This window comes from Hirundo rustica, chromosome Z (assembly GCF_015227805.2).
Source record: "Hirundo rustica isolate bHirRus1 chromosome Z, bHirRus1.pri.v3, whole genome shotgun sequence".
Classification (NCBI taxonomy): domain Eukaryota; kingdom Metazoa; phylum Chordata; class Aves; order Passeriformes; family Hirundinidae; genus Hirundo; species Hirundo rustica.
In genome coordinates this window covers 72,371,338-72,398,782 of record NC_053488.1, presented here as the reverse complement: position 1 = coordinate 72,398,782, position 27,445 = coordinate 72,371,338, and the positions used below count along the sequence as shown (strand labels likewise).

At 45.0% G+C, this 27,445-nt stretch overlaps 1 protein-coding gene across 1 annotated transcript; it reads right to left on the bottom strand.

The window, feature by feature from the left end:
- Positions 1-230: 230 nt before the first annotated feature.
- On the bottom strand, positions 231-27,445 carry SLC49A3 (solute carrier family 49 member 3). Its single transcript, XM_040090570.2, has 10 exons — positions 27,310-27,445; positions 16,546-16,704; positions 15,451-15,670; positions 9,614-9,690; positions 9,359-9,496; positions 8,722-8,838; positions 7,035-7,187; positions 5,058-5,215; positions 3,602-3,714; positions 231-2,139 (listed from the first exon to the last, which is right to left on the bottom strand). Exons 1-10 carry the CDS (start codon positions 27,436-27,438, stop codon positions 1,985-1,987), a joined length of 1,419 nt encoding a protein of 472 aa, XP_039946504.1. The 5' UTR covers positions 27,439-27,445; the 3' UTR covers positions 231-1,984.

Genomic DNA, 27,445 nt, shown 5'->3' with positions numbered 1-27,445 from the left:
AGTATTTCCTTACTCCTTTAACCTATCCTTCAAAACAACTAATCATAGTTTAATTTATAGCTAATTTCACGTTTTAAGAATCTGAGATTATATTTCACACATTGCCAGTGTAAGCACAAGTTAATGACATCTGGCAAATACAGGGGCCTTTGTTTTGTGCTGCACAGCAGATCTAACACACCCTGGCATCTAAAAAATACTTTTTAAAAGATTGATACAGTGAGAAGAGGTTAATTTTTTCTTAAACCACCCTTTATTAAAAAACATAAACATTTGTAAATATATAAAATTACAAAGTATCAAGTGCTTCTTGCTTCCCAGTACAGTGGAATTCAGAAGTGGAAGGTAAATTTGATGTTAATCTGCTTGGTGAGTTAGTTCCAGGGCAGAACTGACCTGTTTTGCAAAACACAGCTAATCTCATTCCTCTGACAGGTGTAAACAATCTTGTTTCACTTTGATTTCAGACTTCTTTCCTTCTCCTTTTGACAAATATCAGTGCTTACTAGTGAGAGCAAGGCTGGAGCCGTAGGAACGAGCAGGGTCCTCAGAAGGATGCAAACAGGTATTTTACAAAGGGAGAGCCTTCCAGTTGTTAATAGGGAAGAGAATTCAGGCACTGAGAGAGCTCCTTTGTACAGTGTTGCTCAGGTACAGCATGTTCTTGGCATTGGGATTATCTTCTAACTGGACTGCATAAAGCTAGTTACAGCTTCAATTTGCATCAAGGTCCCTTAATCAGCAGTATAATATGAAGCATCACAAAATCCTAACTACCTAATTTTTATTTTTATTTTTTTACCACATAAGTGTTATAAAGTAAGAATTTCTCAGGTAGTACACTTAGACCTAAACTCCAAAACAGGACATTATACTGCTGTGGAAGTAGTGTAAAATGAAAAACCCAGCCATATCCATTGTAAATGTCAGTGTAACTGAACTCCAAGTGGGATCTTTTGTGTCACTTTCCATCTCACCTAACACTAAAGAACAGATGTCAGTTGCAGAGAGAGATGGAAGGTGTTTGTTGATGTCGTTTCTTACTTGGTCTCCTCCCCAAAGCCCCTGTCACCTGCAGAAACTTGTGACAAGTCCCTGCACTAAAGTGTCACCTTTGCCAGTTCTTCTGCCATAGTGCTATGCCAGACACTATGGTGTCATTGCCCAAAGCATGATACCCTACAGGAGAGCATCAAATTAGTCTAATACTAAACCAGCAGGTTCATCTTCTGGTGAAAAACTTAAACCACTGAAATTGCAAGAGAAGAAACAGAATCTCAAGTAAAACAAGCTAATCCTGAATGTCTCAGCATTTAGCAGGGAACCAGAAGGGTGAGGAATGCTGCTGTATTTAACTTCTGCTGCTTAGTGATGTTTTCTTTTATAGGCACCACTCTGGACAAGGCTTTGCTTTTCTTGTAGAAGACAAAGTGACTCATTGTAACAGACTTGTATTACAGATCACATACTTACATATCCTCACTGAAACAGAAGGATGCTCTAGCTTCTACTGCCCTTTAGTCAAAAGGCACAATTAGCTCCAACATGAGCTGGAAGAGTTGTTATGCTGTACCACAGTCCTTAAATAGAAGTTTTCTACTGGGTTTGTTGTAAGCAGAGATTCCATCTTTCTGAAATCTTCACCCTTGATCCAAGTACATGAAAATTTAAAAAAATGGCTGAAATATGATGCTACCCTCCACTGCAACATTTCTTTAGCTTGAATCAAGTCAGCTAAAAGTTTTAGTTGTGTGCATAGTTGTCCATTGTCACTTTGACCTTTCTGACAGGACAGCTTTTCTTAACAGCCCAGATCCCCAAATAAACACAAGACTGAGAGATGCAGAGCAAAGGTGCTATTTGCTCTAGTCCTTGCTTGTAGTGCAACATGACATGGATATCCCAGTGTACCAGCTCAGGATTGGTCCATGCTCATTAGTCTGAGGCCTTGGCCTTGGCCATTGGCATCCCCATTCTGGCTTGTCTAGGATTCCGGAACATGTGCTGTCACTGCATCTTCTGCCTTGACCAAATCAGCACTGATTGTCTCAGCATGGAGCCGCTTGTAGTCAGTGTGGAAGAAAATGACATAGAAACAAGCCATACCACTGCAGAGGCCAGCAAGAACCAGTACTGGAGCTGTGAGAGAGAGAGATGCACTTTTAGGCAGTGAATCCAAAACTCCCCATGGGTGCAGAAATATACAGGTCAGCTTCCCAAAATGGCACATTCTGTCTGACTCCCTCCCAAGGGATAGTCCCGAGGACAGGGTGCAGACCACAGTGGGACATTCATTACCAGTCTGGTAACAGACAAGCCTTGCTTTACCTAAGACCGGCGTAGGAAGAGTATTTCGGTAAAATGTGGAAGGCTTCCATAACACTATGTCCTGCATGACCCCCCCAAGGTTGGAGGCCTTACACCAGTGCACACATTGTACTTGTAGGAGTGTGTGTCTCTCTGTAGGTGTACCCATTTGTGTCTTCAGGGGTGGTGAAAAACGTTACAAAAAAAATTGAATCAAACCCTTTGAGCTCCACAAGGGAACAGGTCCTCACAGGTAGTACTTCTTGTTATATCATCTGAGAGCAAAATAGAAAAATTCACTAAACATGAACTTTTATTAATGACAAAGTTGTGTTTAAAGAATCTTTTCTGAAGGGAAAGAAAAAGTATATCTAAAAGACTATGAAACAAAACCTGGAAGTAGGTCTAATTTCAACAGTGTCCCAAATGAACATCTCCATCCCTCTCTCCATGGGTTTCCCTGTATGTATCAGACCACAAAAGGAATAGGAATGGGTACCCAATCCCAAGATCCAGCTCTGATCTGATTAAATGGAAAATTGCAGGCTTTCAGAAATGAAGCAGTCAAATTGCTTTTTGGGCACAGTTATTATGAAGCCTTGATCCCTTACAGCTAATAGATCTTATTATGGGGAGTTTCTGCTCAGCCAAGCAGGATATATTTAATAGGTGATGGTCAGCCTTTGCTTACGGTGTTGCCAGATGTCGTTATTACATAAACATGAACCATTATTACATTACATGAACCAGATCAGAGACCAAGACTAGGGTTTAGCCTGCACTGAAAACATTTATGTGTTCCTGTTCATCTCAGTCTCTTCTGACCAGCTAGAAAAGGAGAGGAAATCTGGAATAAGTCAGAACAAAGCTGTATGGGTATGTTACAAACACAGGCAGCTGTGTATGCAGAAGAAGGATGTAGCTTTCAGTTAAAGCATTTGTAACCTTGGCCTCCGATCTGAAGACCAGCTCTGGTTATGCTACATAACCTCAGAACAGCTGCTTTCTAGCTTTATGAAAGACTCAAGTCTCTGCAGGGTGACTGCAAGTGAAATTTTAACCCAGAGCCAGAAGTGCCATTCATGGCACCTTAGAGTTCTTTCCATTTCAGTCTTGCAGGATCTTTTTAGCAGGAGCAGCAAGGAGTGCACCATCAGATTCGGAAAGGGGGTTAGAAGATACAGTACAACAGGAGTCAGACTTACTGGGTTCCTCACACTGAGACCTGGAGGAGAGTAGGAAGTACATGGGATGCAACCAAGTGTCCAGCATAACTTCCCAAGAACATACGTACTTGTCCAGTCCAGGGCTCCATCCTGGTCAAGAGCACAGGTGGAGAATGGATCCTCAGAAACACGGACGGTGAGAGCTTGTAGAAGAATCATTAAAATCACACCCTCAATCTGGCTGTGGGGAGAAGACAACATGCAGTTATGTTAAATGCCTGAAGTACCAGGGCTGCAGACAAGACCACCTTCCCCAGCTGGAAGACGATGCCTCTTTCTGGATCATAGTCCTTATAGCAGAGAAAGCTACTGCTGTATTCCTTTGGTCCAGGCATTTAGTTAAATGGTTCTGGCCCATAGGGTGTCCAGGTCAACTCCAGACACAGGGCCAGTGTGCCAGGATCACTATATACTCCCGCTGATGGTGAGCAGGTGTTGAACTATGCCTATGAAAAAGCTGAGGCATATTCACTGGGCAGAGACTTGGAAACACTTCTCACTGCAGGACTGAGGAGGCAAAAAAGGCTGTGGCCGTAAGCATCCTCCTCATTCATGGCTGGCTGGCAGCAGTCACAAGTCCACAACCAGTGAGAGACAACAGCCTTCAAAGGCAGTGTCTGATGCACCTCACTGAGGTTTCTTGCTGCTGCCCCTCCGCCACATGGCGTCAGATCACTGGTGTCACTGCTTAGAGCTCCAGCAAGTCATTCCTGCTGAAGTCCAGAGCCAGCCCTAGGCAGGTAAATTGGTAACTAGAAGGAGAGTCACTGTCCCTCACTGACTGATGAGCCTCATCTCCCTCAACAGAGTACCAGGAACTCACTCGTCCCTGTACTGTTGTGGGAATGGGTGCCTCTCTCAGGCATGCAGCTCTCATCTGCTTCAAAGGCAGGTTAAATCATGCTTCGTGCCAACCAAGGGATGTCGCTGTTGGACACAAAAGAAAGACAAAAGACTCCAAGTATTTCAGAAGGCAAAGAGTATATAAGACTTTATTGTCTAATTCCTGCCACCTTTTATAAGGTGTTCCGATACAGACTTAACATGATTGGTGAGTAGGAACAACACCTCTCTAATCCTATTGGTAAAACTAGTGAAACAGCAAAACACCACCTGGAGAAAGATTGTTTTGGGAAAGGATAGCTCTTTTGCCAAGATTGTTTTGAGAAGAGGCTTTCTTGAGAACTTTGCCCTTGGGAAAGTGTTAGCACTGCTAGCAGGCTAAAATCTCTTCAGACTTAGAAATGTCTGGCCTACAAATGGAGGCCTTTACCTCCCTTGCTTTTCTTGCACCTCTTCCATATAGTCCTCCCTGTTTTAAAACATTTAGTTCTTCAAGTCTGTGGCACAGCCAGCCAGCTCCCCTTGCCAGGGACATGTGCACAGACACCAGAAAGACATTCAGAAGGATAGCAAGCACTGATATCAATGTGTTTCTCTTTCTGCAGCCACACCACTATGTGTGTGTGTGAGAGTGTTGGAACCCAAGCTCATCTGTCAATTGGATTTAATCTGACAGCTTACCTTGCAACAAAAATCAGGCCTGTAGATGTGCCTTCTCCTACAGGGTAGGAGCACTCCACAGCCAGCTCCATGGCAATGGGATAGATGGCAAAACCAAAGAAACCGAAAAGCGAACTGGTGATGGCCAACGTGATGGCTTGATGTCTGAACCGAGAGGTCTGCAGGCAAAAAAACCCAAAAGTCTCAATGTGAGCACTGTTACGCAGAAAGTCTCTGAACCTTCAACCTGCAGGAAGTCTCAGGGGGTGACTCACCAGTATATTTCCTACCCTTTCCTGAAACAAATTTTTTACTTTCAACCCTACAGAGTCAACAAAAGGCTACAAAATGGAGAGCTATCTGCTGAATTGAAGTAAGGAGAGGATCAGCAGAATTACCTGAAAAGCACTAGTGTGATTGTACTACAGTAACTTACAGCAACTTACCAGGAGTATGTTCAACATCACTGTAGGGCCAAGTGAAACACACACCTTTGTCCAAAAGCAAAGTAACATTTTGGAAATGTTTGCATTAGGTTACCTGTGAGAATTCTGGATTACTGCAGCTTGATGATACAGACATGCATTTGTAACACTGGGATTTTAACATCAAAAGACTCAAACAAAAAAACACCTGAAATATTTACAAAACCTGGAGATTAGTTTAGTGCCTAGAACAACCTTGTCCCTAACTCTGGAGGAAAAAGAATGACCTTATTCAGCCAGTGCTACTAAAGACAAAGTACTTTGCAGCCATGTTGCTGCTATCTCCTTCCTTGACCATGTAATAAATCCCCACAGAGGAACACAAGGTGTCTGTCCCGGCATGGCAGCAAACAGGTTCAGTCAAGGAAAATTCTGTGTGTCTGGAATCTGAGTCCAAAGTGCAAAGGGATCAAACAAATCTGAATGGGTGATTTTTGTTCTACTACTTTGAACTAACAGTACATCTCTATGTGATGAAAGTGAGGAGGGAAGGGCAGGGGGAGTATGTTTGCTTGTTGCCCCTAACACAGCCTCTTACCTACTCAGTGCTTTACCTTAGTCCAGGCAAGCGGACTTGTATGCAGATCATCCTCAAAAAAAAAGCCAGAATATGAAATGCACGGTGTGCTTTAGGCACCTTGTCCTACATTGACAGAAGTATTGCATTTGTCTGTCTCTTCCAAAGGGAACTACCATCTCTGGGGTCTTGGCCCCAGAGATGGTGTTATCACTCTCCAGTGAAAGTCTGGATTTTTTGTCACACAAGAGAAATGCACGGCACAAGACCGCTGGGAAAGCAGAAATCTGCACCATTCTGGGTTCTCCGTGGTGCTGTGTGTTGTGATCAGATTCCTGCCGTGTGATGACTCCCATTGACAACAGCTGTGCTTGAGTGCAGTACTTGTACCCTGGCCTCATGGGTGTAAAGTCTCCAGGATGTGCATTCCTCTCCTGGCTGAATTCAAGTGCTTTCCTCTTCTGCCTCTCTTGTCCCGCTTAAGGAAATATTTCAGAATTAGAACATAACTAGGTCCTTTCCACTAATGTTACAACCCTGACACCCACCACCTGTTAAAGGCAGGTGTTGGAAAAACACAGCATTCTTGTTTGTTTTTGTGATATAAATACTAAGCAATTCTCTTTCTTGGGTTTTTGTTTGTTTGTTTGTTTTTTGGTGTTTGTTTGTTGGTTGGTTGGTTTGGTTTGGTTTGGTTTGGTTTTTTTGAAAGAATGGTCTCAGGAGTCAGTAAGCAAACATGGTCAACGAGTATAGGGAAGTAAAATTATGCCTATTTATCTACATCACAAATCCATCTGTCTCAGGCTCCATAGTGACTGTCAAATCCTCAGTAAAGGGTTTTTCTTTAAAACATTCCTAGCCCAAAGATCCCAAAGCATAACACAGGGCTTAATAAACACTATGACACCAAACAACCTTGGTTTAAGTTGATGATTTATCAAATAGCAACAGAAATAAGCCCATGGAAATGGCACAATGGAAGGGAGAACTCACCACTGCAAACATGATGCTGGCAAGTGCACTCAGACAAAAACTAATCTTGGTGGACTCTATGAACTTCCTTGTCCGGTCGACATACATGCCTAGCAGGAAAGCACCCAACAAACCACAGACTGTGAACAGTGCACCATTCAGGCCAGCAAAATCCTGGAGGGCAGAAGAATAAGTAATGAGAAACCAGAGCAATTAGGAAAGAGGTTTTAATGCCACTGACCCATCTGGCAGCTAGCAGTGGTTCACTTATTGAGGTAGGAAAATCTTCCTTACCCATTGCAACCTTCAGAGGGCTCTGAATAGCAAATGACAGAGCCCAGGTGCTTCTACAAGTGTGTGGGCACAGCAGGGTGACAGCACTCCCAAAGGATGACAAGTCTCTGTACACCTGTCAAGGGAGGCTGGAACAGAGCAATAGCAGTTCCCTGGCATTAAATATTCCACCCTGGAGCCACTGGGCTCTTCCAGGGGCAGTCAGGTGCTTCGTCCACACTGGTGGCAACAGACCCAACTGCCTTGGGACCTGCTGATGTTTATAATTATCCTCCTGGCCCTTTTCTTACCAGGGACCTTCACTGGCACAACCAAAGCATGTTAGAGGAGACACTGGCGGTGTCAAAGTCTAACTTAGAGAGGCAGTGAGCAGTGGCTAGCACAGGGTACATGCTCTGCTGCCTGCAGTGATTGCCCTTTGCTTGTAGCACTTCTTCAGCTCCATAAGGATTCAAATGCAGACAGCAATCCTGAAAGCAGAGAAGTTTTAACACATTTGGAAAAGCATTTTTGGGACCCTCAGGGGCACTGGAAGGAAAAGGTATATGGAATACCTTCTCTGGGCTAAAGGGCCAGGACAAGCCAGTCACACAGAGATGAAATTATGATGCACAGAGAGCAAGGCTGAAAAGTTTAAAAGGTTTTGAGTTAAAAGCCAATGGAGTGTGCAAAATGTGACCTGGCTATGGATCCCTGAGTCAGATATCAGATCTGGGAGCTGAAGAGAGGGTGGACAGAGACCAGACATAGAAAACAGCTGGAGAGGTGTTTTAAGAGGACCCCCATGGCAATACAAGCACCAGGATTCAAGTGCAGCCTGCGTAGAGGAAACACCAAAACTGGGGGTGGCCTCCTAATAAGCAGGAGGGAGAAAGCAGCAGGAACAGCTGTGCATATACTGTGCTGAACTGTAAAAGCAGCACCTGCTGATGTCACCAGAAAGATGAAGAAACAGCTGTCACAGTACCACTGACCTCTTCTGCTGCCCTGGCTTCATGTAAATCTGTGCAAAGAGGTAAAGGTGCTTGCATCAGCTGGACTTCACTTTCACTCTAAGGCCTGCCTGGGCCCCATTCTACTCTGAAGTAGGTGGCAGAAGGCTGCATAGACAGCAGTGCTCTGGAGTGGCTTAGAAAAATCACAATAATATTTTTACCTAATTTTTTTTTCTTTTGCAAGTGGGAGCCTGGCCACAGGCAGTAATGAAAATACAGGTCATCTATAATACTAAGAGTTTGACTGTGTTCTGGATTAATCTACTGCTAAATCTATATTAGATAACATGAGCAAATAAGATATGAGACTGCAGCATATTCAATTGTCTTAATTTTGCTCTGAGTCTTTTATGAGGGAAAATCAATTTGATTGTATCATAGACAGTGTGGACAATGGGGAGAAAAGAAAGAAGACTCACATTTGAATACCCTTTTTCACAAAGGATCTGTTCTAGCAGAGCTGAAAAGCAGGTGAACATCCCAATTCCTCCTCCAAAACACACTGCCAGGATGATGTATGGCTTGTTTCTCAGGAGCTAAAAAAAGAAGTTAATGTAAATATGTGGAGGAGGAAAAAGGCCTGGCTGTGACTGCAGACTTGGGGGTCAGCAGATTCCTCAGTTGAAAATGCTGACAAGGTAGCCCCATGATGATTGACAAAAGTATGGCTTTGTCCTGTCAGTTCAGCCAGAGAACAAGTTACAGTGGGGACCCTGTAAGGAGGAAGGAACTATTCAGTGCTCAAGTTATTCCTTTGCTTTGCCACATCTGTTCAGAAGACTCAGGTTGTATGCTCCTCTTGGTAAGACCAACTCTGCCTGTTTGAGCTATCTGAATGCCTGCCAGCCCACAGCTGAATGGTCAGAAAGCATCTCTTGCAGCTTTGCTGTGAGCAGCTTTTAGGAAGGGATCCTGATCTCCTTCAAGGGGCTTTCCATGGCAGATTTCGGGGAGTGTCATTCAGTCTGCTTTGTAAGCAAATCATTCAGCATATCCCCATCTTGCAGGGATGCATCCCTCACTTGAGCATGGCAGTCCCTATGCTGTAACACTTACCATTTTGAGCCCTGTGAAGAATGGCTGTGAGTTGGAGTTAGTGGCACTGGCTGACGGAGGTGATGGCGGGACCTTCTCGTGAATCCCCAGAGTTGCTAGAGCACAGGCTGTTACTGCTGGGACAGCATAAATACCCAACTACACAACAGAAGGACAAGAGAAGTTACCAGTCTTTCCAGCTCCACTACCTCCTAACAAATAAATCAGCTGGACCCAAATCAGCCGAGCTGACTGGTTAAAGCAGTTTTCATTTACCATCAATGGAATGTGCTTTCCTTCAGGAACTAGTGCAGGTGACAACAAGTTTGCTATAAGAATGCCCAAGGGATTGGCTGGAAGTAAAGAGAAAAGAAACATTTTTTTTTCATGCAAGCAGTCAGAATCGTGTATCCACGCTTATTGCAACACAGCTGCAAGTGTGCAGCACTGTAACGAATGAGGACAAAAACATGGCATATATAGGGAGAACCAGGAGGGGAACATTTGGCGAAGTTGACTGTGTGGTCTTACTGTTGCCATATCTGTTGTCTTGACTCCATGAAATCTATTCTATAAAACCATCTCCCTTCAACTCATAACTCCTGTAAACTGTTTTTCAAATATGGACTAGATGATGACCTCACCCTCACAAGGCTGCCTTAGCAAATGTGAAGCAGAGGGACAAAATTAAAATGGGTGTATCCATGTCATCTGTCCTGGTGCTATATAGCAGGAGTTACAGAGGTGTTTTTCATTCTGCATTCCCCTATGCCATTAGGCATGTTTACATTGTGTAGAGGATTCCCCTGCTCAAGCATGAACAGCCACAGTTCTCTTAGCCTCTGCTGCCATGACAGACGTTCCTTTCCTTTAACTGTCTTAGTGACTTCTTAACTGCTCTTACACAAATATACCCATGTCCTTCTTATATATAGGAATCTACAACCAGACACAGCTCTTCAGAGGTGGACAGGGAACCCCACTCAAGCTGCTGGCAATGCTCTTTGAGAGTCACCAGGATGCCATTACTTTTCTTTGTCAAAAGACCATGAACAGTGCTCTAAAGTGACACTAGGTCATTCCTGAGAGCTTTCAAGCCTTTATACTTCCTTTGCTAAGGCCAAGCAAGTATACATGTTGCTCTCTGCTACCAGCTACAAAAATTATGTGGCAGCAGAGAATCTTGCAGATTTTGTACGGGAGGAGACCGTTGCATTATTATGTGTCTGAAGCTGAGCAAAGTGTGAAGCAGCACTCCTGGGACTCAGGTTGGGAACATCCAAAATTGCAGGCAACAATTTTTAATGTTAAGGCAACATTCTGCAAACAGTCAAACAAGTAAACCTGCTTTTCTACTAGTATGCAGGGATGGGGTTAAGAAAACCAAGGCCAGCCTGGTGAGTCTGGTGAAGGGCAATGAGAAAGGCACCCTAAAGTACTTTAGCAGCAAAAGGAAAGTTAGGGAAATGTAGACCTGTTGCTGGATGGGGAAGGATACTCTGTGATAAAGGACAAAGAAAACATCAAGGTATTCAATGCTTTCTTCACCTCTCCTGTGATTGGTAAGACTGACCTTTTAGCTCTGAGACCAGAGGTAAAGTTTGAAGCAATGAAGATTTACCCTCAATGGAGACAGACTAGGTTGGAGAACATTAAATAAACCAGACACACACAAATCCATGGGACAGATAGGATGCATCAGCGCTGAAGCAACAGATCAAGGCCACTTTTTGTTACCTTTAAAGGGCCACAGCAATTCAAGAGGCTTCTGAGGACTGGAAGAGAGCAAATGTCACTCCCATCTTCAAGAAGAACAAGAAGGAGAATCCAGGGAACTTCAGGCCTTTCAGTCTTTTTTCTTGGTCATGGAACAATTAATCCTTGCCACCATTTCCAGGCACATGAAGGATAACAAGGTGAAAAGGAAAAATCTTTAACTAACCTGGTTGCTTTTATACAGTGAAATGACTGCTGGATGGATGAGGAAAGAGCAAGCGACACTGTTCTCGATAATAACCTTGCCGACAAGCTGATGAAGTACTGTCTAGTCAAGTGAACAGTGAGATGAACTGAAATCCAGCTGAATAGCTGGACCCAGAGGATTCTCATCATTGACACACTGAGGACTAGCTGGAGGCCCATCATGAGTGATGCACCCCAGGGGTTCATACTAGGGCCATACATCTTACCTGGATGATAAGACAGAGTGCACCCACAGCTAGCTTGCAGATGATGTGACACTGGGAGGAGTGACTTGCAGAAGAGATGTCCGTGCTGCCACTCAGAGGCACTGCAACAGACTGGAGAAATAGGCAGAGGGGAACCTGGTGAAGTTTGACTAAAGGAAATATGTTATGCTGCACCTGGGGAAGAATAATTACTCACCGACCAGTACCCCTTGAGGCTCACCAACTGGAAAGCAGCTCTGCAGAGAAAGACCAGAGGAGGAGTGGCTAGGGGGTCCTGGTGGATGCCAACTTGACCATGAGCCAGCAACACAGCCTTCTGATAAAGCCACCACAATCCTGGGCTCAGCATTAGGCAGTGCTGTCAGTGGGAGCTCGTCTTTACCCTTTACTCAGCTCTAGGAAGTCCACATCTGGAGAATTGTGAGGAGTTCTCAGGTTCCCAGAGTGAAGGAGACATACAAGAATTTACTGGCCCAGAAAAAAGAAAAGATGATTAGAGGACTGCAGCTTCTGTCATGTGAGGAGACACTAAGAGAGCTGGGATTGATCATCCTGGAGAAACTACTGGAAAGCAGTTTTGCAGAGAAGGATGTGAGGTCCTGGTGGATTGCAAAATGGCCATAAGCCAGCAATGAATGCTTGCAGAAAAGTGTTCAACAGCATGCTGGGCTGCATCAGGAGGAGCAGGTGGAAGATCATGGTCCTCCTCCTCGGCTAAGCCCTCATGGGAAACACAGAGTGCCAAGTTCAGTGCTGGGCTTCTCAATACAAGGTACCAAGTCAGTGGAGCAAGCCCAGCCTAGGGCCAAAGACATGATTAAAGGTCTTGAACATCACTCATACCTAAGGAGGCTGGGACTGGTTAGCCAAAAGAAAAAAGCAGTGGGCAGCAATTATAAAGATGGAACCAGAACTCTTCTGTGCTGTTCATGGCCTTTTGTGGTGTACAAAGTGTAACACAGGAAACCCTACCTAATATATAAACTTCTTTACCGTGATAGCTATTAAGCACTGAAACACGATGCTCAGATAAGCTGCTACACCTCCATTCATGGCGATAATCAAAACCTGACTCAACACAAACCTGTTTGAGCAGGGGGTAGGACAAGATGATCCCAAGAGGTGCCTTCCACCCCTGTCTGTTCTATAATGATGCTGAGGCATTATTAATAATCCTATAGCACACAACTGTAGCATTCCTACTCTGTGCTTGAGAAGGGAGTAGCTTATGACACTGGTGAAATATTACCAGTGTCTAAGTACATGGAAACAATTAAACAGCAGTTTCCAAGGAGATAGATTACATTTTCTCTGTTGTGGTAAAATGCAACTGGGCATTGTAGTGGACTGCCTGTAAACAAGTTAGCCATTTCCATGAGCTATCAACATGCTGAAGCAGTTTCAGAAAGTATAGATGAGGCTTGGAAAGGTATAGGTGAGCACTGGGCTAAATTTGAAAGGACTGAGACCACCTGAGTAATTACATAATTTCAGTTGCCTTCTTTTCCTGGGAAGAGCTATTACATGGCCTAGATTATGAACAGGAAGGAGGTCACTGAGTTAATCAACTATACATTACAGTCCAGGGGTCCTGGTGGACTAACTTGCAGTACTCTGCAGTGGGGTTTTTTGGTCAGTGATGCTGGTACACTGAAACTCTTCAGGGTTCAGAAAATTAAATTCCAACAGACCTCAGTAAACAAAGTCTCCTATGGATGAAGCAGAGGTCACTTCAGTGGCCTCAGACAATTCTTTCTACTTCTGGAGAATTTCCTGGAGAAATTCCCAGGAGAATTTCTTGGGATCTTCACAGGGGATGAGTTCTTGGCACTGCACTGCTTCTCTCTGAGTAAGTCTCTACAGGTGATGGGTAGAGCTGAGTCATTCATCATTATGACAGCTGAGTCATAGTAATTTCAGCTGCTCAGCAGGATCCTGGGTGCAAGGTTCATAATTGTGACAAAAGCCCAGGGAAGCCTACCCATAGTCATTAATAGCAGGAAGCTGTAGAGCCAGTTTCTGTATGCAGCACTGATAGTGACAGTACTAGAGTGCTGAGGGCTGCTCAGCATTAATTACACAGGAAGTGGGCACTGATGAATTGGAGCAAGATGACACAAAAAGTTCACATCAGCAACAGGTAGAATGGAGACAAGTAGGAAGAGGCAAAGGGAAATTTGTCTGTAAAGTAGCTGGGTGGGAGCCATTCAGTCTTTCAGGACAAAGAAGAGAAGAGCTGATTCTGTCCATAACAACCTGACATGCAACAAGGCTGAATACACGGGGCGTAAAGAGCATGGAGATGTTGACATTTGCCATGGGCTAATTAACCACTGGATTAAATGACTGGGGCCACAGTAGATGCTCCTTCCAGACAGTATTTAAATCTTCTTGAAATGAAATCTTGATATTGTACAGCAGACATTATGGAAGTAACCAGGCCTTACTAATGGAAGCCTTCCACACAGCAACATGCAGGTGTTGTGGCAGACAACAATCACTACCCATTCAGCCTGCACTCTAACATCCCAACATGCCAGATATTGAACTGCTTCAGGTCTTGGGATTCCACTGTTCCTCGGTCTTCAGGTTTGTTCTTTGTCATAGTTAGCTTCATTTGGTTCTGCAAAGACTGAGGCTGCTCAGGGTGAACAAAATGCTCTTTATCTTCTCTGGCTGCTCTCTCACTCAAAATGAGCACTTTGTTTGTTGGCTGCGATCCCTCAGGGCAGTGAAGCACTGAATGCCGAGTGGCCCTTGGTAGTGCTTGTATCATGCCACACTGACAACAAAGCTTCCTCTCCACCAGTTAAGGTGAAAGTCTGTCTCAGCACCAGAAAACCAGGTGAGTCATCAGATCCACCCTATTCTAGGAAAAGCAGTGCAAAAATAATTTATTTGTTCTGACACCATAGATCAATTCTTGCTAAACAACAGTATCCGTGCTCTAGTCTAGCAGCAGCATTGGAAAAACTGCATAGGGGTGCTCTTCTTTCCCCATGCCTAACCCTTCCTGACAGCTCCAAGGCAATGGGGAGGGAAGGTGGCTGCTGTCCTTGTGGGAAGGACAGATGGGGATGCCACACACACACACACAGGTACTATGAGACTTCACAGCTGAAGCCAGTGAACCAACCCAGTTTCTGGAGCACCTCTCAAATCCTTGGAGAAAAGAGGGAGAGATTTTTTTGGCTGCTGGGTAATGTGTCACATGAAGAGTGGAAACCGGTCTATCAAGTGTAGTATCCTGTCTATCTGTGCCCAAAGGAGCCAAGAGAGGAATGTGATTAGAGCAAGATTATCTGGTACCTCTCCTCCAGTTTCCCAGCTTCCAGGCACTCAGCAAGGAAGGTGTATTTTCCGCATGGATAGTCCGGCCATTATGCATCCCTAACATGTTTGTGCAGACAGCCAAGAATATTTTATCTGTGTGTGCATACATACCAATTAGAAATACGTGCTCAGTCTTCCTACTAGATGAACTGGTGGGCAAAATGGCCACAGCAGCCTCACCTCTATCCAGTTAAAGAATTTGGCACCTGTGACCACTGGCACTACAATGCAATTTAAGACACCTGCCTAAGAAACTGCAAAATTAAGGCCACTGAAGTGGCCTTAGTAACATTAAGGGCTGTCATCAAACTATGTGATATTTAGGCAAAGACGACAACCTGGTCCTGGAAGAGAGGAAGAAGGTTAGGAGTCTGGGTGGCTTATACTGAGCACTGCACCTAGATGTGGCTTATACCCACTTCTTGTTTACCTGTTTTGTTGCACACGACTACAAAACTCTTGGATGGAGCTGTATTTGCAAGGGCAAGTGGCTGTAGTACAAAGGACTTCCTCTGCCTGCTGCCTCTGAAAGGCAAAAATTTGCTAGCAAGTTCTGTAAGCCAGTGATGTTGCAATGCAGTTATCACTTACACATTGATGCAATCATATTTGCTGTTGCTCTCTGGTGGTCTGGGAACCATAGTGCTGCCAGCTTTGTTGGTGAAAAGATGATAAGAGGCTGTGCTAATGCACAGAAGCATTGTCCAATAAACAGGTACCAGTAATTCTGGGAACCCAAGCTCAGGAACTTCAGAACGCTGAACATCCGGGTGATGCTACCAACCATGTTCAGCCATGCACTCAGGAGCACCTGCAGTGAGCAGAAATAAACAGGGTTTGTGTGCTGAAGCCTGAAGGACAGATTTTAATACAACAGATTAGCATGAGCAAGGTCTCAAATGCACTACAGGAGATGCTGGGTGTTAGTAATCACTGCCTGCAGACCATCCCCACCCATCTAGGACACTGCAAGATGCCCCTGAAACTACCCACCTCCTTAGGGAGTGTCTTGAGGTGACAGGAAGCAAGGTGGCTGTCTCAGCCCCATACAAAAACCACTTTGATGAGAAATCTGAAGTTCACTAATTACACCTTGTCATCAAGTTTGCACCATCACCAATATTTTGCTGTGGCAATCTAAAGATCATGGCAATGAATCATCCAGTTATGGATCTTGCAAGTGTTCTTCTGTTCTATTAGCAGCTAGTGTTTCAGTGTTGCATTCCACAACACAATTCTGTGATTGTGCAGAGATCGCAAGCTGGCTTAGCAGAGACCAAGCTCTGACCTCATAGGAGTCTCTTGCTTGCACTTTTTCTTGCTATTCCTTAAACTGGCCCTGCCAACAAAATCATGATGCTAAGACTTCCACAGCAAATCTGACCCAGTTACAGAAAGTTCTTCACAGAGTCAGTTTACAGTATCCATCTCTGTCAGTTGGCTAAGACAATGAAAACTAAAGCTGAAAAAGGCAAGCAAGGATGCAACTTTATCCTGACTTTTCTTATTGCTCTCTCCATCATTGCCACAGAGGTGACGTTACTGAACTAGCAGAGAGTTTTCAATGAGCTAATTCTCTGCAGCATTTGGCAAGACTCCTGTTCAAAGCACATACATTACTTCTGTGCACATCTACTGCTACCTCTAGGTGAAACTTCCTCAGGGAAACAGAGCACTTCAACTCACAGCACATCGGAGCCCCACGCTGTCGAGGACCCATGTTGCCACCAGACCAAACGGGATTGAAATGAGGAGGTACACCATTGAGAGCCAGTTGACCATCTCCAAGGAAATGTGGAAGTAAGTAGCTGTCTTATCAGCCACAGGAGCAAACGTCAGCCACAGCTGCAAAACAAAGACCAAAAATGGGTAAGCATGAACACCTACAACAGAACAGTAACTCAGTATCACCTCAAACTGAGTTGTGAGGAGGCTCACTGTCTTAGTCTCTCTTTGAAATTGTGATATTAAGGCTGGTAATAAAAGTTCAAACCCTCAGTGTCTGCAGTTACTTGGCTCAGAGCACCCCATGCATTTTACTGCCTCATCTCCAATCCCCTAGTACTGATGCTGAAGGCTGGCAAATGCAGAAGTCAGTACCCTTTTCTGTCCCCATGTTGAACAGGTTGGTCCTGATGCACTTACTTACCTGATGAAAACCACATGGATTTATTCTGTGTTAGCCTAAACAAAATTGAATCTGCCACCTCCTCTCTTCGGCTTAAGATCCTCTTAAACCTGGACTGGTTATTTTCAGTTCCATTTGTAACACCTAGATGGGGTCTTGTAAGAACAACTTCACTATGTGTCAGCCAAGAGATACATTATTCCCTGTCTTCCTAGACATCTCAACTGCTAGAAAATGACCTCGTAATTGCATTATTTAATGTATTAGAACATATAACAGGGAGGAAAACACAGAAGAGGGACTTCAAGAAGTATCCACATTTTTCTTCCAGTGCTGTATCTGAACACTGCTCCCTAGACTTTGTTTCAGACAATGATTTCACGGTTCTTGTCTCCCTCTGGCTTCTTAGGGAATGACTGAGAACTTCTTAATCCTAAAACCAAGTTCTGAGATCACAGGCACAAGAAAGAAAATTAGGTACTACAAGTTAGGAGATGTTTCTGTAGATTCTTTGCCAAGAAGCATCCTGGTGCTTTTCAGAAAGACTGGTCTAACCTGTCAAATGGCCTAACCATTCAATAATGTCGATTACAGACTACCTCACTGTTACAAGATGATCTTGCTGCTGCTGAATACTCAAGGTTATAAAGTTTGCAGAAATGTGAACAAAAATTTCAGTCTTTGTAGTTTTCTACAAAAGAACTCTAGCCACAGTCGCTTCCCAGATCCTCCCCTCTGTCATCACAAGCTCCCTCTTCAGAGCCTGCAACCTGCAGCCAGCAGATGTGGTGTTTATGTGTAACTCAAAAAGGCTTGGGTAACCTCAAGGGAAGGTGTGTTCCTACAAACTCCTTCTTGTTATTTCCAGCGTTCCTGGGTAGTTTTCTACTTACATGACAAGGACCATAAAATCTACCATATTAGAGAGGAATAGAAGGGGAGATGGACTTTTCTTCTCCCTAGAGTCACTGTGTGACAATAGCCACATGCAAATCATTCTTTAGCTAGGATTTTTGCCTAGCAGGGATGCAATGAGTAAATGACAGTAACGGTGAAGTTTGGAATATATTCTCAGCAACCTCGCAAGGACTCCTAGCATCAGCCCTTTCTTCTTCTCCAAAAGGAACTACCTTGCTGTATCTCCTGTATTCAGTTCAAAGCTTGCATTAGCATGCTGGGCTCAGACACACCTATGTGACATCATTCAAAGGTCTGGTAGGGGGTGGATTTGGTGTTTACTCAGCTTCCATAGCCAGGTAGGAAGATGCTAGGTGCTGAAGGAAACTGTACTCTTAGACAACAAGGAGGCTAATCCAGGTCACTTTCCAGACTTCCATCAGACTGTGATGGCAGTTTAAATGTTTAATGCTAATGTAACTGTTTAGACGTTACAAGCATTACTAAGGCATGAGCACTAGTTTGCTTATGGGATGCTAAACTGCTGCTAAACAAATCCCAGCAGTGTATTTCCAGCAATAGCACTTCCGGGTTCCTCAACGCCTTCCACGTGGGGGTGGTGGTGATGAAACAGTCTACCAGGAAACAGTGTAATTAAAGAGATGATACATTTTGCAAGCCAGCTTCAGGTACACTTTCACCCCTTCTGCTCCCCTACACAACATGCTCAACCATGCATTACATCATTAGGAAAGTGATGCCACAAACCAGAGCACAGCATTTTCTGTTCGGTGACTGTATGCATCCAGGTGTTCTGGGATCAAATACTGGCACAATTCCATTAGATCTAGTAAAACCATTTCTTGCAGAAAACCAAGCATAGGGACTGTCCCATATTCCTATCCTGAACAAGAGCTCTAGTCCTAGCGTATGTGTGAGAGCATGGAGGGTGGAAAGTTGCAGCTTGCCCAAGACTGAACTTGTCCCTCAAAATAGGAAGTGGGTTTGTTTATGGGTCTGGAGAGAAAAAGTATGTTTCATCAGTTACCATGTTCTTGCTCTAACAGAGACATTCAGAACTGGGCAACAGAGCTCAGGATGCAACCGTAGTCAAATAGGCGACCAAATGCCCCTGCAACAAAGAGGCATTGTGGAGTTTTTCCTACACAGGGAAATACACAGTCAGTATGCCACCTTTTGCTTTTGTTTTTCCCAGTTTTGGTAACTTCACCCACAGTAGTTCTTCAGCTGGAAGCCAGAGCACTTGTCCAACATGTTTTTCCAAAACTTTGCATTGCCAAGGCTGGTACTTACACAGGGGCTGCCCTGAGGCATACCCCCTCAGACAGAACAGGTAAAGAAGGTGCAGCTCTCTCTTGGTGAGGTGTGTTGGTTTAGCACAAATAGTAAAAACCAATTAGCGAATGGTTTTCAAGACAGATGGCAGGAGTAGCCAATTAAATATAGGAATACACCTCTGGGTCACACAAGCATAAAATCAGACCGGGAAGCCCAGGGAGCACTCTCTTCCTTCTGGGCAGGTCACCAGGTAACATCGTGGGCAGCAGAGGAGGGCCCGGCCCAGGCCCCGCTGCCCTTGGGCGGCCAGGCCGGGCCCGGCCGTGCCTCCGGGAGCCGCTGCCCGCACGGGGAGCGGCCCGGTCCGGCTGAGCCCCCATTCCCCCGGCTGAGCCCCCTTTTGCCCAGCAGAGCCCCCTTTCCCCGGCTGCCGGCAGAGGAGAGGGGAGGCTGCAGCTCAGCAGCGCTGGCCACGTGTTCGGGGCTGCGGCAGAGGGGGCCAGGCCATGGCCCGGCTCGGTGGCAGCTGGCAGCGGGGGAAGGAGCCTGCAGCTTCTAATAGCAACTTTGAGCTGGGCCACCTTAGATGGGGTAGAGGGGTGGAGGGGAAAGCATCCACCAGCCTCCCTTATCAGCACAGCTTTGTGTTTCCACAGCCTGGCAGCCAGAGCCGCAGCCCAGCAGAGATCATGTGACCACTGCAGGCCGGGGCAAATGTAACTCTTTCTTAACACAAAGCTTTTTAAAATTCTAACCTTTCTCAGAGAGAGAGAGAGAGAGAGAGAGAGAGAGAGAGAGAGAGAGAAGGCCAAATTGGAGGTATGTAAAGAGACAGTATGAAGATATCTAAGTCAGTGAACTAAGAGTTGCCTTTAGTACTAGGCTGAAATTTCCTATGAGTCGTGGTAAAAAATCTGTTGCAAGAATATGCTAAAGTGTCCCTTTAAATCGTGGAAAATATGAACTGCGGAGATGATTTGTGGATTTCTTTTAAGCAAAGGTATTTTAGATTTACTGGGTGAATATTAAACTAGAAGCTGTAATTTAGTGACCTTATCTTTGAACAGAGAGAGATGAGAAGAAGCCCTCTGCACCACTGAAGAATTAAGAAAATATCTCTGTTCCTTGAGATGGAAAATCCTTTGCTTTTAAGCTGTGCATCTTTAAAATGTGACGCTTCAAAATGTGTAAATCCACGGCCCATATGTAGTCACGGGAAAGGCTATGTGATACAGGAGGTCCACAGCTGCAGAAGTTCCTGGGTGGGCTGCCTTTGTGAGAAGTGAAAACCACAAGCAGACTGTTTCTCTTATAGAAAGTTACCAGAGCAAATAAGGAAAAAACTTCTCTCTCTCAAAAGACTGAATGAAAAACTATTTTATTAGTGGTACTGACCTAGAGTTTTAAGTTCTGCCTCTTTGCATTGTTTGTGTGAAAGTTAATAGTTTGTAAGGGAAAGGAGGGGTATTTTGAAAGTTTCATTTGATTCTTGTTTTCTTTTAGTGTGTGTTAATAAACCTGTCTTTACACCCCTTAAGTCTGAGCCTGCTTTGCTTTTCTCCTAATCATATCTCACAGTAAAGAATAAATAATTCTAGTAAACACTAAAACAAAAGTTTTGCAAGCTCTAAAGATGCAGAATAGAGACAAAGAGAAGTTCTGCCCTCCGCCAGTTCCCAAGGGCCACTGTCCTCACTCATCTTTGGCACACCAAAACCACAGAATGACAGAATATTCTGAGTTGGAAGGGCCCTCACAAGGATCATCAAGTCCAAGTCTTATTTGAATGGCCTGTTTCAAAGGTTACCGCTGTAGATCACAGTGACACATGCAAGGGGAGAGAGAATGTGTGGGGTTATAGGATGTCAGACCCCAGAAGCTTCTTGCTTCTGGGACAGATAAAGGAAGGAGAAACAGAGAGACACCTCTGTCCCTGCAGGGTTGCTAAGTCCTTGCAATTTTCAGTCCCTGCACGAGTTTCACTTTGCGGAAATACACCCTTGTGGGCTGGTCAAGCTGCATGCAGCTCCATTGCCTGAGAGGCCATAGTGTCAGCTGCAGATGGCATCAAGACGAGTTGTTATGCACTGCACTGCTTCATCCATGCTCACATGCGCTTCTCCGAAGGCAGCTCAATAGAGGTCGGAATGTCAATTCCTGACTGCAATGCTGACAAGCAATTTTCAGTTATCTACTACACGTTAGGTCCCTTCAAAGCCCTACCAGTGCTACAATTAACAAAATTCTTTCAGTAGACTTTGACAAAATTCTCAACTTGGCACAAGCTGGAATGGATGATGATGGAAGTCAGCAGCAGTTCACTTTCTGGGCCATTGCATGTCAATCAAGAGATTTACATAGAAGCCCATGCAGAGCCACTAAATCACAGGGACTCCTGCCTTTGCAAGCCCAAAAGCTACAATGAGTTTGTGAGGTCAATTCCCTGACACTTGTCAAAACTCACTTCCACAGCATTCTCTCACAGATTTTGCATTAGTTGTTTTCAAATTACAGCTCCTCCTGTAGTACAATCCAATATCATTGTTTATTTTACTGATGTTTTAGATCATATTTAGATCATATTTTAGATCATATTTGCTCCTTCAACATTTGGTATGGACTTTTCCCTCCTTTCAGACATGCGTCTAGAAGGATGTTGAAACAACCAGCATAATAATAGACACTGTTTCTTCTCCAAAGGCAGGAATTTTAGTTCCTACACTACTCTTCTGAGCTCAGGCCTTAGAAACATGTTCATCTCACTGTGGTTTCTAGGCCTAAAGATAGCATGCTAGTCTGGTCTGGAAGCCATACCTCAGCACACACTCTTCACTATAGAAACTTATACTCAGCAGCTGAGGAAGAGGACAGAAGGGTGCCTGATGATCCATAAGCCTGTTCTGGCTTGCACTGGGGTACAGCTGTAACTCCCTCTGCACACAGCTGGCTGACTGGGGAGCCATGCCCCAGTCTAGAACACTAGAAGAAAAGAACAGGAAAGTTTTCCATCCAGAGTCTTATACCTCAGTTACAGGAGGGGTCCCTCCACACCTACTTTAACAGTGAAGCTTGCACCAGGGCCAGGGCACTGACATTCAAACTATCTTGCTAATACTCATGTTGGGAATGGTGCTGACTCCAATTTCAGCTCTCTTGTCCTCTGCTTTAATCTTCTTCTAGCTGGCATTTTAATTCTCCTGTGCCACCCAGAGACTGCTTGGTCCCTTCTCCATTAACTGAAATTTAATGTCCATTAAAGGTGGCTGAAAAGAAAGATGGAGAGGGACTTTTCACAAGGCATATATTTGTAGAACCATGGGGAATGGCCTAAAATAAGGAAGGGTAGATTTAGATTATATATTAGTAAATTTACTGTAAGATTACAGTGAGGCACTGGAACAGGTTGCACAGAGAGGTTATGGACTTTCCATGTCTGGAGGTGTTCAAGATCAGGCTGGATGAGCAACTTCGTCTAGTGGAAGGTGTCTCTGCTCATGGCAAAGGGGAGGAATTAGGTGATCTTTAATGCCCCTTCTAACCCACACCATTCTATGATTCTATGATCGTGATCCTGTAACAACTGCAGGCCTGCATGGGCATTCCTATAATCAAAACAGGTTACAGCTGTTCTCATCCTGATTCCATTTATAAGTTTTTCTGTTGCCTTTTCTGATACCCTAAGGTTTACCCTTGTCAACCCTAAGCTGATTCTCAAACATGTATCCCACACTCTTCCTCCCAGAATCAGCCCAATTATTTTTGTTTTCCTCCTGCACTCATTCCCCCTGTAACTACATCTTCTCCTGGTTCACTTCTTCCACCCTATTGTCTTCAGTGTTTCCACTTCTACACAGACTCTCCAGGACCCGTTTCACCTGGAGGACCTTGTTTCCTCCCACCCATTCCAAGGGAGCCCAGTGTTTGTCCTTCCTCCCATTTCTGCAAGAGGTTATTGGTGACACACCAGTTCTCTGCTATGCTAGAAAAATGGTGGCTGAAGGCAGGACTCCATACGGGCTCTACACTTTGGTAAGCAACAGGTGTGAGCTGTAGAAGGCAGCATACGTGACAGATGTGAGATTTTTGGAGCTCAAAGTGCAGCAATGATATATTGATGCATCACATATACAACCAGGTACAGCCCTGCCAGAAGTAGTGCCAAACATGTTCTTCACAAAAGGCAAGCTGGTAATCAATGCCTACTTTCCTCACAAACAAATCAAGATTCTAAAAATGGAAAGCAAAATATTTGTAGAAAAGCAAACATATGCAATCAGGCAGGGTGGGAATCAGGCCACTTTGCTGTATCAGTGGTGGTATCAGCTACCAAAGGTTGCTATATAGAGAGCTTTTCATGGTCTGGCATACTGTATAGCTGACCAGAGTGTAGAAATGCCCCTGCAGTACCTTTTATGTACAGTTTTAAAAGGAGGATCCAAGGGAGTTGTCTTGCATGAAATGGGAACTTCTGCATCGTAACAGGCACCGGCACAGCTCCCCAGTCCCCACAAGGGCTTTGCCTACAGCAATTCTGCCAACTCCAGCATGCTTTCCTTCATGCAGCTGAACAGTACTTATAAGCTGAAGTAAGATGTCTTTCTGTGACACAGATGCCACCTCTTTCTCCCCTGAGACTGGATGAAGAAGCCCTTACACCAGAGTCCTCATCTTCAAGGTTAAAAGGGCCACACAGTTTGGAAGCAAACAGCCTCTGTGCTCACCCATGATGACACAGGAGTCTAAGACATTAGGACAGAGGTGTGATCTTCAGAAAAGGCCAGATCCTTTGCCAAGATGTCTCTTAGTCTCTACAGCTCTCAGAAGAAATAGCAGAAAAAAAAGAACAGCTGTGTGCGCATGCGTATCTGCAGGGCCACTGCTGGAGCAGACAGGTGTGGGTGAGGAGCGTGTGCACCCTGCCCTGGAGCATGCCAGGCTCCACTTGTGCAGCTCTCCTTCCACCACTAAGTACACTAAGTGGTGGTGTAAGTCCTCCAATTGGTGAGTCAGGAGCCACTTGGCCAAGTGTGAGCCGGCTCCAATCCTCTGCTCCCCTGCTCCTCCCCAGCTTGCTCATGCTGCTGAACACAGAACTGGGCAGTGAAAACCGTCATTCTCCTGTATTCTTCTTTGCCCCCAGTGCTAAAGCAAGAGAAAATCCCCCCTGAGAAACACAAAGTTCCCACCTGTCCAGCTTCACAGGAAGAAGGAAAAAAGGAAGGAGCTACGTGCTACAGCAGCTGCAAGTCCACCATCCCTTAAACATCAAGCATTCAGATGAAAAAATCACACTCAAAACCACAGCATAAGTTTGGCAAAACAAATCTGGGGAGAAACGACAGGCAGAGTTATGTCACACCCCCCCCCCCCCCCCCCCCCCCCCCACCCCACGCCTCCCCCCCCCAAATCAACAGCGCTGCAAGAGACAGCTGGGGATAAATCATCTCAGCTTAGCTGTGGTCAGAACATTCTGTTTGCCCACAACTTCAGGCAGCAAGTATATTATGCTGATGTCTGCTTACAGCCTTCTTAAGATAATGCAGGAGTTTCCTACATTATATTGTCAGCTAGGAATTCCCAGAAAAGCCCTATTTAGGAAATGAGAACAAATTCCTGCTAAGGTAGTACCCACTTTGTACAGCAGGGAGAGACAGAGGCTGTTAAACTCAGGTGAGTAATAGAAGCACAAGTGAGGGGCTATTTATTGCTGGTATAAAAGCCTCTATATCATATTAACCCCACCCTGCTCCAGTTAATGAAAGGATTTCACGTGATGAAGTGGAGCAGGAGGATATAGGGAACAGTGCCCCTTTCATCACCGCATGATCTGGTCTGGCTTTCCTCAATCACACTCTAAACCAGACTAAGAAATACTCCTTTCTTAGCCTGCCCTTGCTGCATGACTAAATGTGCTGTCCTGCAGTTAACTTGCTTCTACATTGTCTTTTTGACACTGAAAGTCTCCCCCATTTTGTACTTGGCACCAAAGGCTACTAACAGAAAACTGCATGTATATGAACAAAAGTGAGGAGTACAAGGCATCATTCTGGAAGCTTGGTCCAGCAAATGAGGTCCAAGTCAGACAATTCAAGAGTCATGTGTCCTTCCTATATGCATTTGCAGATAGCCTGACACAGGTGTACATAGAACAAAGTGCTGCACACAACATCTCCACAGGAATTGAGGACACAACTTGCAGGACAATTTTTCACACCACAGAACTGGTAAATTAATCTTTTCATCTGGAACTTTTAAATAGCAACCAACCACTTTGATTTCATGGACTTTCAACCACTCTATTCATTTAAATGTGATTTTTATCAGGAACATTTAGGACAAACTTTAGCATGAGGAAATGTTTGCTTACAACTTTATATGTCACCATAGTTGCCATTCCAGATCTTTGCAACATCTTAGAAACAGGAATTCCACTCTAGGATATTTATTAGGCACTAAGTTTTGAAGTCATAAAATTCTGGCCTAATTTCATATCATGGAAAAATAATACTGTGGGCAGTCAGGAAGTTGTGAAGATACAAAGGAGACAGAACAGGTCAATATTCCACACACCGAGGAAACAAGTAATATTTGCAGATGTACTGAAAAGATCCAGTTTCACTTTTAAGGTTTCAGCAAAGTCAAAATCTGACAAGACATCCTGGAAAAGGCTTGATACAGTTTCCTTCACCCATGCTTCACTCACCCAGAGTGAGTTAATTTCTTGCCACAAAATATTCTTCTGCTGTGCCAGTTTAATTGCAAGGAAGAACTGGGGCTTTTTTTGTAGCACACTTTTCACACTCTTAGCGAATATACTGATTTTCCATTGAGAAGGTGCATTGTTTTGGGGTTTTTTTCCGATAGACAGCGAAATTCTCACTATGTTTTTCCATTTCTCTACTCCAACACTCTTGCATCATGGAATATCTAATCTTCCTTCAAAGCATTTAAATGTTTGCAGTTGCAGGGCCTGATCCTGTCTGCCAGACAGCCTGCATTCACAACATGGTAATCCCCAAGAACATGAATAATTCTACATCAGTCTGATAATTATCAACAATGTCCTCAATTACTGGATGAGCAAAGATCTGGGCTTCTTTTTCATATACTAAACCTTGATAAGAGGAAACTTTATGGGTTTATCTCTGTAACTACTGAACTTAATTTAAATCTATGCAACATGTAGGCTATGATCTGGTATCCATTTTTTTCAAGTCTCTCAGAACAATGCAGTAAGAGTAGGCAAAAAGAAGTTCATACAACCATCTGTTAGTGCAGATTTACACCTATAGTGTTCTGTATATGCAACAGATCCTGGAAGGAAGCTTTCCTGACTAGATAAATCTGCTGTCACAGGCCAGCAATGTGGCAGAGGTAACTCCTGTTCCTCTCCCACGGCGTTTCAACACTGCTCTACTATTCTTATGCTAGAAACATGTGACCCTCAGACACGATGAATACTCTCTCTGTCTACCCATGGCTTACGAAGTGGACTCGCAGAAACTTTTGCTTCGCTCCAGGACACATTTTGCTTCATCTCGGTCTGACTTGACGCTGCTGTGCTCTTGGAGATCACACACACCCTCCCGCCCCATCCTGCCCTTCCCCCGCCACCACCACTCGGTGCCCCGACTCTCATCGGTCGGAAAGGAAAGCGTGAAATCCGAGGTCGTAACCAAAACACCCAAGTTCAAAAGTAAAAGCCGCTAATTCCGTCCAGAAGGCACGGCCAGGCTGACGCTTCTCCGAATTGTACACGTACAACCGAGTCCCGGTGCTCCAAGGATGAGGGGGTGGATCTGAGACAGGGCACGGGGGCAGAGCCCTGAGGACTGCCTGGCTGCTTCTAGGAAGAAACAGGAGGTGGTTTTGGCTCCGGCGACCCAGGTCTTCCCTTCGCAGCAGCAGCAGCAGGAGCAGCAGCAGCAGCAGCAGCAGCAGCAGCAGCAGCAGCCAGAGCTGCTCTCCAGACCTGCTGCTCAGCGAGGCGGCAGGGGAGAGCCCTGTGCCCTGCCTGCCCTGCTCCGCCGCCCGCTGCTCGGGCACCCGGGGCTGCCGGCGTCCGCCCCCCTCCCCTCCATCCCGGAGGAGCGGCTATCCGCGCCGGGAGAGGCGGCCGCACTCACCATGGCGTTGGAGCAGTTCAGCAGGCACACGACGGCCAGCAGGAACCACCGCCGCCGGTACGTCTTGAACCGGGCCGGCGGCTCCGGGCTGCGCTCCCCCAGCAGGCTGGCCCCCTCGGCACCCTCCATCGCGGCT

Excerpts from the sequence above, each read along its gene's own strand:
- SLC49A3 (XM_040090570.2), bottom strand. The coding sequence starts at position 27,438 with ATGGAGGGTGCCGAGGGGGCCAGCCTGCTGGGGGAGCGCAGCCCGGAG. Across the intron at positions 15,671-16,545 it reads GCGTGGGGCTCCGATGTGCT|GTGCTCCTGAGTGCATGGCT; the intron begins GTGAGTTGAAGT and ends TGCTCACTGCAG. Across the intron at positions 8,839-9,358 it reads TCTTCACAGGGCTCAAAATG|CTCCTGAGAAACAAGCCATA; the intron begins GTAAGTGTTACA and ends TTCTTTTTTTAG.